This window comes from Schistocerca gregaria, chromosome 7, assembly GCF_023897955.1.
Source record: "Schistocerca gregaria isolate iqSchGreg1 chromosome 7, iqSchGreg1.2, whole genome shotgun sequence".
NCBI classification, from domain to species: domain Eukaryota; kingdom Metazoa; phylum Arthropoda; class Insecta; order Orthoptera; family Acrididae; genus Schistocerca; species Schistocerca gregaria.
The window spans coordinates 195,289,510-195,300,354 of record NC_064926.1 but is presented as its reverse complement, the minus strand read 5'-3'; the positions used below and the strand labels follow the sequence as shown (position 1 = coordinate 195,300,354).

Sequence of the window (10,845 nt, the reverse complement as noted above, 5' to 3'; positions counted from 1 at the left end):
AATAAAACTTTACATGATCTTCAGTCTCTTATCACATGTACTTTCATTTGTATTTGTTGCATGACCACAAAATAACAATGTAAAATGTTTATTTGATTGTGAGAAATGTGTTTTAAATACCTTATATGAAGTAAGAGCAAACTGAAGCAACACACTCAACAAAGAAGCAATGGGCACAAATCACTTCTGATGAACTCCCAACCATTAAGGAAAATGCACTTTGTAGTACACGATAACAAAAGCCATTGAAGTCTCAAGTGTAGTGAATTTAGAATAATGTTTTGTTGTCTTCTAACTACACTATCTTGTACACTAGGCTGGTATACTTTTGTTCTCATTCATAACGTAATCACAATCCTACTTCCGAAATTGAAGATTTCTGTCACTGTAGTAATGAGTTTCCACTTTTTCATTGCCTTTATGTTTACTACAACCTGCATTCCCCTCAAAAATATTTCTACATTCTCTATTTGCAGCTTGTGGTCTATATGTAACAGTATACTCCCTGGCAAGTTATCAAAAATGTGTTCTTAAAGTTTTGGAGATCAACCCCTAGCAAGGCTTGGGCTATAATGATATGTTAAAAAAAACACACTTGAGTATAGGTCAGGCAGTAATTTTCTCGGTATGAGCCATGCAAAATAACTTGGTTCCAAAAAAGCCAATAAATGCTTTTAAAATAGGTATAAATTCAGCAATTTAAAGGGCCAGGATGGAATATCAATAATATGCTACTCACCACAATAAGGCACTGAGTCACCAACAGACCCGAGGAAAAGAAATATTCAGCTCTCAGAGTTCTCCTCCATAAGCAGCAAAAACACACATTCACACAAGCAATTAAGACTGCATTGTGGTTGTGTGAAAAAGCTACTTACTTCTGAAGAACAACTTTGTCCAAAAGCTCAATATTATTACATTAGGTAAATATAGCTCAGTTTTAAGCTCACTCTAACTGCTTCATGATATGGCCAATAAGTGCATCAGGAGAAAGAAACCACAACATTTTATAAATTTTCTTTTCTTTATTTGTAAAAAAAGTAATACTTAAAAATATATAATTTAAAAAATGTTAAATCCAGTCTTACAACTGCAGTGGATGAAATACATAAAAGTAATTAAAGGAACATACATTACAGCTTCTTTTCACAAAATGAAACTGATTTTGTACTATGTATAATTAAATCTTTCACATGTGAGTAATATTTTTGTGAAATTTATTTTGTCTCTGCTTTCTCCTGTTTATCATCTGGATTCTCCTCTGCTGCATCAGTGACAGCTGGTTTATTTGTCTGGACAATAGGGACTACACGTTCTTTGGGATCTTTTGACGGTACCTGTAACAAAGCAATATGCAGAAATGTTATTTCTGATGTATTATCTCCACAATTTATGGTATGTTCACAAGTTTCTTGTAGATTTGATAATTTCCTATTGTGAACAATATTTTGATAACTGACCTAATCTGCAGGTGTCCTGAGTCCTGTTCCAGCAGGACTGTACTCTAGTTATAACAGCAAGCACACAAAGGACAACTGTTTCAAGCACCATATGAAGATGTCTAGGTCAGTCTTCAAACCAATGCACACAAAATAGGATAAAGACCTCGGGGCCATGGTGGATTTAGATGTATCATCAGACAACTATAAGAGGCGATAAAAGTTTCCTTTTGAGAGCACTGCTGCAACGTAGACATCCATCAGAGAATGAAGAATGTGTATGGAGCAGCAGGTCTGCCAAAAACTACCATTGTGGAACAGTGCACCAGGTTGTTCTTGGTCCTAATTCACACAAGACACCGGTCAATGAGGAAGGACAGGCTCATCCATACAACTAAAGTAATAGATACTAGAGCACCCGGCTTGTAGTCCTGATGTCTCCCCATGTGATTATTATGCCTTCAGTCCCTTAAAACAGGCGAAGTTTCAATGACTCCTGTTAGAGAAGGATGTGCAGCAGACAGGAACGACCACTTCACTTAGCAGAATAAGGTGTTTACCAAATGGATATGTTCAACCTAGTGCATCGATGGGGTGATTGTCTCAATGCTCATGGCAATTTTGCCTGATTGGTATGTCAATTATGGACTGTACAGCCTTCAAACAGAAACTTTTTGTTCACCCACTATAGAATGTGCAGGGGGTCCCATCATGCTGCAAGAAAGTCAAAAGAACCTTACTGTCTACCGTAATACTGGTAGCTCATTTTGAACAGTATAATTTTCATTATCACAAAATACCTTATATTGTGATGCATACTTACCTTTTTGGGAGCTGCAATTGTCAGAACACCATCTGATGATAACTTTGATGTTACAGCATCTATATCAATATTATTAGGCAACTTGTAACGACGGACGAAATGTCTGGATATGTAGCCATGTTCATCTTCACGTTCCTCATGTTTTCCCTCTACTACAATAAAATCATCTTGCATTTTTACTGATACTTCATCAGGCTTGAATTGCTGGACATCAAGATTTACCTATGAAAGAAGCAACAGTCAACACAAAATCCTAACAGAAATTTTATGCTATTCTGTTTCATACACACAAAGGGATTGCATCTGCAACTGACTTCTTATAGTTTTTCTGTTGACATTTTACTCCACATATGAGTCAACCTAATTCAATCACCAAAATTTTGTTTGTAGGACACAGCATTTAAAATTACACTTAATACAGAACATTTTAATATTTACTATGTTTAACTGTCACTCCTAGATTCAGGCTTACAACACCCACCCACATTAACAAAACAGAAGCTAAAATATGAAAAATAATGATTAAATGGCCACAAAATTATCCTCTATACCAGTTTATGAATGCCACATGAAACTGAAAGTATTCCAAACTAATAGTTATTTTAAATATAGGTTCTACCAAGATGTAGTGCATTGAAATGGATACATAAGTACATGACCTGGTTGGGTCATACTGATCACATATTTATAAAACAGAAAGAAACTTCCACATAGGAAAAATATATTAAAAACAAAGATTCCAAGACTTACCAAGCGGGAAAGCGCCGGCAGACAGGCACATGAACAAAACACACACACAGAATTCGAGCTTTCGCAACTGGCAGTTGCTTCGTCAGGAAGGAAGGAAGGAGAGGGAAAAATGAAAGGGTGTGGGTTTTAAGGGAGAGGGTAAGGAGTCATTCCAATCCCGGGAGCGGAAAGACTTCCCTTAGGGGAAAAAAAGGACAGGTGTACACTCGCACACACACACACATATCCATCCAACATAGCACTCGCACTGCCTGACGATTAGGAATTACACGCAACATTGTTTGCCATAGCAACAGCAATTTCATCAACCACCTGTGGTGCAACCGGTTGTCAGCATCTTCCCATAGTGAGGTCCAGTTCTCCTGTAACTACAAATGTGTGCAACATAACTGGTGAGCAGTTGAGCACATCAGAAAGTCGGATCTACAATGGAGGGACTCCGGCCTCTGCCAGGACACTGGTCACCGGACTCAGTCTAAAAGCTCCCGTCGCTAGGTGAATGCCACAGTGATGCACTGGGTCAAGTAAAGGCAATGCTGAGAGCGCTGCCGAACCATAAGCCAGACTCGCATAGTCAAGGCGGGATTGAACAAGGGCTCTGTAGAGCTGCAGCAGCATAGAGTGATACGCACCCCAGTTGGTGTTGCTCAGGCAACGAAGAGCATTGAGGTACTGCCAACACTCCCGCTTAAGCTGATGAAGGTGAGGTAGCCAAGTCAATTGGGCGTCAACAACCAGTCCTAAGAATCTAAACGTCTCCACTGCAGTTAGTTGATCATCATCAAGATAAAGTTCAGGTTCTGGATGAACATTATGATGCCGACAAAAGTGCATGACACACAACTTTGCAGCTGAAAACCTGAAGCCGTGGGCTAGAGCCCAGGACTGTGCCTTGTGAATGGCTCCCTGTAGGTGCCGCTCAGCAACACAAGTACTGGAGGAGCAATACGAAATGCAGTAGTCATCCGCATTCAGAGAAGGGGAGACAGACAGCCCTACTGCTGCTGGCTAGGCCGTTAATGGCCACCAAAAATAGAGATACACTCAATAAAGAGCCCTGTGGAATGCCATTCTCCTGAATTCGGGCGAACTATGGGAGGCACCAACTTCGACACAGAAAGTATGAACTGACAGGAAGTTTTGGATAAAAATCAGGAGCGGGTCCCGGAGACCCCACTCATACAATGTTGCAAGGATATCGTGTCGCCAGGTCATGTTGTATCCTTTACGCAAGTCAAAAAAGATGGCAACCAGGTGTTGGCACCTGGAAAAGGCTGTTCGGATGACAGATTCGAGGGACAAGATTATTAGTGGTAGAGTGACCTTGACGGAAGCAGTCCTGACTTGGAGCAGTAGGCCATGTGATTCCAGGACCCAACCCAACCGCCACCACACCACATCATACATTCCAGCAAATTACAGAGACTGCTGATGAGGCTGATAGCTATCCACATCAAGCTGATTTTTACCGAGTTTTAGCACTGGAATGGTGGTGCTCTCCCACCACTGCAATGGAAAGACGCCATCGCACCAGATTCGGTTGAAGATGATGAGATATCGCTTGTAGTCAGACGAGAGATGTTTTATCATCCAACTGTGGATCCGATCCAGCCCAGGAGCAGTGTCGGGGCAATATGCAAGGGCGCTGAGGTGCTCCCACCCTGTAAATGGAGCATGTAGTGAACAACAGGACTTTCCTTTCCATGCTCCCATGCTCCTTTTGAGGGTGCGAAAGGCTGGGGGTGGGAGTGGGGGGGTTGTTCTCAGACACAAGAGGCTCGAGCATAGTGCTCAGAAATCACAATTTCGTCGGTAGAGAGCACGCCATTGATGTTAACGAGAGGGACACCTGTTGAGGTCTAGTACCCATAAAGACGTCTGATCTTCGTCCAGACTTGGGAAGGTGATGTATGGTACCAAATGGTCGACATATTCCTTTCCCAACACTCCTGTTTCCTTCGTATTATAAGCAGCTGAACATGGGCACAGAGCCGCTTAAAGGCTATTACATGCTTAGGGAAGGCTGTCACTTATGTCGCTGTAGAACTCATCGATGCTTCTTAATTGCCTCAGTGACTTCCAGCGATGACCAAGGGACTATCTTTCGCTGGGGGCACGCTACGGAACGAAGGGTCGTGTCTTCTGCCGCAGAAATTATGGCTGTAGAGTCCTGCTCAATCACAACATCGATAACACCACGTGGGGGAGATTTGTCAGTGACAGCAGAGGTGAAGGCTATCCAGTCTGCCTTGTTTAAAGCCCATCAGGGTACATGTATATGGGCATGATGCTGTGGGAGTGACAGGAAGACATCTCTGCCATGGCTAGTAAGCATGGTGCTACTGCCCAAGGGGTTATGGCGTTAAAATCTCCCAAAGGTAGGAAAGGTTTAGGGAGTTAATCAATCAGTGCAGCCAATATGTTCAGGGATACCGCACCATCTGGAGGGAGATATATGTCGCAGGCAGTTATTTCCTGTGTCGTCTGCATCCTGACACCCACAGCTTCAGGAGGAATTTGATGGGGCACAGGTTCACTACATACCGAGTGCAGGACATTAACGCAAACTCCACCTGACACCCTATTATATTTGCTACAGTTCTTGTAATACCCCCTGTAGCTGCAAAGGGCTGGGGCCCACATTGCCAGAAACCAGGTTTCCTCAAGGGCAATGCAGAAAGCAGATGTGAAAGCTTAACAGCTGCCATAGCTCAGCCAGGTGGTGGAAAAAACAGCTGCAATTCCACAGGTGGATGATGTGATCGTGAGACTGGGAAGGCATGAAACACTCAATGAGGCAGTCTTCGCCCCAAGGACACCTGCTGCCACAGACTTATTTCCTGAACAGGCTATAACCATTGTGTCTGAGGGTCTGGCGAGATCTAGGTCCTCAGTGGATGCCAAAATCTTCACCTCATCCTCAGACGCAGACCTTGTAGGCAGTGGTGGTGTGGGTGCCACCACAATTCCCTTGGTCTTGGGGGTCTTCTTTCTGGATTTCTCTCGCTGATCCTTGGGTTTCTCTGGCTACGAGGGCTACACTGATTCAGTCTCCAGGACTGATGATGATCGTGAAGCCCTAAGACCAGCTGCTTTAGGGCACTTCAGTCACTAGCAGAAACCTGGGAAGGGAGTGACACAAGGGACCCCTTCCTAGCGAAAGGAGCCAAAAAAGACTTCCACTTCTCCAGCTGAGAAGTTGGAGGAGGTTGGGGCGACACTGCTACCGAGGTAGGTGGTGCAGGAGCAACAGGGAGGGAAGTGCCCCCCACAATCAAGGGCGCAGGTATAGTCTTCCAGCTCTGAGAGCCGACTATAACTCGCAGAACTGATAGGGCTGCATCTGCTCTCGTAGTGGCAGCATAAGAGGTCATCGCCAAAGGATGTAGGCACTCAAATTTCCTCTTGGCCTCAGTGTAGATCAATCGGTTCAGGGTCTTGTATTCCATGATTTTTCTTTCTTGCTGTAAAATCATGCACTCTGGTGAGCAAGAGGAATGATGCTCGACACAGTTGACACAGACGGGAGGTGGGGAACATGGAGTATTGGGATGGGGTAGACATCCACAATCTCAAAATGTGATGCTGGAATTACAGCAGGAAGACATACGGTCAAACTTACAGCACCGCATTGGTGGAGGGATATATGGCTTGACATCACAGCGATAGACCTTGAACTTCACAGGTAATGTGTCACCCTCGAAGGCGAAGACACCAAAGGCAACCTGATTATCCCTCAGACCCAAATAGATGCGCGAGACGAAATGAACTCTCTGCCGCTCAATACCCTGGACCATATTTAAGGTCTTATGAGGTGTGATGGTAAGGGAAACATCCCCCCCCCCCCGCTTTTTACAAGCGAGCAATGCCCACGACTGGGCAAAGGATGCCGTTTTTATCAAGACTGACTCTGACCGCATTTTGGACAAGCCCTCCACCTCCCCTAACTTGTCCTCTAAATACTCTACAAAAAACTGAAGTTTCATCGAGACAACACAGTCCCCATCAGCTCTCGTACATATGAGGTACCGGGGTGAATAAGGCTCACTGCTATCCTTAGCCTGGCGTTCCTCCCATGGTGTGGCCAGAGAGGGGAACGATTTAGGATCATACTTCCTTGCATTGTACTGAAACTTTGAACACTTAGAGACTGCTAGCATTCGATCACCAGCAAGTGATGACAACATACACTTCATCGTGTGCCATCCGCCCTAATGCCACACACTCCGACCAGGGGGCCTCCCCACGGGTGCCATCTAGCCGCAGTAAAGGCCACCTGGCAGAATGGCCATTGGCAAGAGTCCCGATGCCCTAGGGTGACTAGCATCTACTCCTTGGCATAGGGGGGGGGGGGGGGGGGGGGCATCAGCAGAGCGATCGCTGTATAGTCAGGGGCTTCAACTAACAGGGTACATGGCGGCCCCTACTACAACAGACTGGCAACAGTTCTGGATATGAGCTGCAAAGAATTCCATGGTCATCATCGGTACACTGCATAGTGGGCGGAGGAAAAAGCACCAAGGAAGGTGTCCTCGCTCAAGAGGTAGAGGGCGAGTGAGACTGCAAAGCCACAACAAGAAAGTGGGCTAAAGATCTCAATGCACGATGGACATTATGCAGCATGTAAGGCACCCTTCCCCACTTGGGTCGCTCTTTGGGAAAATTTTGAAAAATGAAGGTCAAACCCTACAGGGGACCATCACATACAGCCCAAAAGGTGCGAGACTCCTTTTAGTCGCCTCTTACGACAGGCAGGAATACCTCAGAACTATTCTAACCCCCGGGCCCACAGGGGGGATTGAAGGTTATGTATTCTTTGCTAATCAAGATGAATCAATTATATGAATGTGGGGTGATTTTTCTTTTGGACAGGGGGAATCTAAAATTACTGACCAAAGAGGACACAGACCGGGACTGCACATAGTTGGCACTGGGCAGGAATGTAGGTCAGCCAGGGAGCACACCAAGACAGTTCATGAACCTGCAATTAACACTGTGCCTGGGCAGCGCAGTGGCTAACACACCTGCCTAGTATACAAGAGATCTTGGGTTCAAGTTCCGGTCGGGCATATGTTTTCAGTCATTCCTACCATTTCCAGGTAAAGCTGATGTCTTCAGTTTCTTCCCTCATCCCCTCCACATTTTCAATTTACATAATATTGTTACTCTGTTCCTTTCACACAGAGCTGGGGTAAGAGATTACTACGTTGTCTAGTCGTTCGTTCCCAAAGCTGCCATGGTTTCCTTTGTCAGTAACCTTGTCCTATAACATTACTCCTTCTTAGTGCTAAGTCTCTGCCTCAGAGATTCAGTAGCCAGGGCTTTGTCTCCTTTCATGTTGCTCACCCTGACTTCGTGAATGCTGTTTTACAACTGTCTGAGGACAGTTTAGGAAAGAATTTTTGTTCACACAGGAGCAATGAAATTGAAAATGAATGTAATTTAGGAAAGGAACAGTGCAAACGTGAAGACAGAGAGATCAGAGAGACAGAAATGTAAGTGTAGAGACTGAATCTGTAGCTAAAGGTCTGCTAGAAATATATATGATCAAAACAAATATCACTCATTGTCAAAGCCTCCTTCAACGATGCCCAATGGCATTATTTTTGTGCATAATGGACATAACAGAGAGAAATGCATTGGTCCTTCACAATTCCTAAAAAGACAATAATCTAGTGAGCAAATTGAACTTTCTGAAGAAGCTTGGAAATTCATTGGTAACATTACAGATAAGAAGTGAGACAACATCTGCTACATGCCCCATGAACTTCGTGCAACCGTTCACAGTGTTTTGGCTGTAGGGGAACCTCTATCAGAAGTCATAGTAAAATGACCGGAAAGAAGCAAAACATGCTCCACCTGTGATCCAAAAAGATGAGAAATATGCTATTTGCCACTGTTGCAAGAAGGGCAGCTCAATTTGTATTATTGCGAAATCGCCAACTTTTCCCTCAGTGTGTTACAGTATTTTTTTGGCACCCACATAGGGAGAAATGATCGTCATCAGAAAATACTGTAAATCAGAGTTTTCATGGAAAGATTTAAGTGTGTGTGTGTGTGTGTGTGTGTTTTTGTCCCCCCCCCCCCCCCTCCAACGCTCTGTTTAAGAGTGGGAATGGTAGAGAAGCAACTTAAATGTGGTTCGATGAAGCCTCTGCCATGCACATAATTGTGATTTGCAGAGTAATCATGTAGACAGAGATACCAATTTCGCTTGTATTCTCTACAAAATTTTCCAGTGAGAAGGAGACTCAAAACTTAAAAACTACACAATTAATTTTGATCTTTAAAATGTTTTGTGGAAGTTATGTTATTGTTTAATTAACAATTAAAAACTGCGAAGAGTAAAATTTTGAGCACAGGGTATTCGAGTATTCACAGCATCACAGTTTCATGTAATATTACATTCATTTTGTGTAGTTCTCTATTTAAATGTGTTTTTCTCCTAAACAATTTTATAAAATTTATGTGAATATATTTTCGTGCCGTAATAACGTAACCTTTTACATAAAAAACCTAACCACTCCACTGAAAGTACTGAATGCTCCTTTCATGACTAGTTAAATATAACTGTCTCGCAGACCACATCTAGGACAGCGGCTGAAAAAAATGACCTGGTACAATGCAACAAAACAATTACCTAGGAAACTAAGTGTTAGTAGGAGTATAACTGTTCCACACATGGTGTACATAATGTTATCCTACACGAAATCAAATGCAATTCGTTTTACTCTTTCCCATAAAAATGTAACAGCAGTATCCTGACCGGTCTTACCAAAACTAATTATATTGAATCCATTATCAGTAGCCTGTGAAATGACAATATGGTCCAAATTACTGAGGAAGGATAATATTTCTTGGAAACAATCCACGTATCAGTAAACTAGTTATTTTAGTTAAGCCGCCCTGTTCCCCCATGCCACATGACAACGACCAAGCGAGTTTTTAACAATGGTAAACAATGCATAAAGTACGTAGTATAACAGAAGCACACACATACGCAATAACCCTTTTAAATTGCAATATGATACATATTTTTTTGCTGGATAAGCATAAAAAATATCAATATTGAAATGTTAACCTCAAATCCTTCTTTCTTGTTTCTAATGTGTGATCTTCCGCTTCGACGAGCCGGCTGATGACGCCATGAACGCAGATATCCCGATCGTAAGGGCATAGCAGCCAATCGTGGGACAAATACATCGTCGGAAAGAATAGTTGGCTCGAGATCAGCACTCAGCAAGCTCGGCGCCCGGTCAAATTCAGTTGACATAGCGATAAAAGGGAAAAAAGCCATCTGAAAAACATTGAAGATCGCGTAACTTTCCTAATAAGTTATGTCTACAAAACTGTTTTTTCATTGTTTTTCCCTACCTTTCCTCACACACAACTCTACAATGACAACAAACTATGAAGTACTGGTCTTCTTTTACTGCGAAAAAAATATTGGAAATGTATCCCAATAGAAACAGCAATGTTGGTGACAGGATAACGTTTGATCGCAGAGCTTGTTTGCAGCCTAAACAAGATGAGGATGTGACGTCAAAATGGTATAATGAGCGTTTCCGGTGTACATCGATACATCGAACGACGAGTACAAATCGAGTTCATGTGCAAGTAGCTCTAGCGAGGGCCATTCGTGTGCAGTCTCTCACGGAGCCTCCGTGTTGAAGGACAGAATATTGAACAGGATAAAAATGTACAGTTAATACAGGGACAAATCATAAAGACTTCTTTTGCATTCTAGTTAACCATATAGTATCTGTTGATTTCGTGGTCAAATATCCATATGATATATTTGAATAATGAAATGCAGTGTTATCAAACGTACTC

At 43.0% G+C, this 10,845-nt stretch overlaps 1 protein-coding gene across 1 annotated transcript; it reads right to left on the bottom strand.

The window, feature by feature from the left end:
• Positions 1 to 1,005: 1,005 nt before the first annotated feature.
• On the bottom strand, positions 1,006 to 10,550 carry LOC126281272 (alpha-crystallin A chain-like). The gene is made up of 4 exons (XM_049980097.1): positions 10,387 to 10,550; positions 10,094 to 10,309; positions 2,263 to 2,484; positions 1,006 to 1,337 (listed from the first exon to the last, which is right to left on the bottom strand). The coding sequence occupies exons 2-4, from the start codon at positions 10,307 to 10,309 to the stop codon at positions 1,218 to 1,220; spliced, it is 558 nt and encodes a 185-aa protein (XP_049836054.1). The 5' UTR covers positions 10,387 to 10,550; the 3' UTR covers positions 1,006 to 1,217.
• Positions 10,551 to 10,845: the final 295 nt, after the last annotated feature.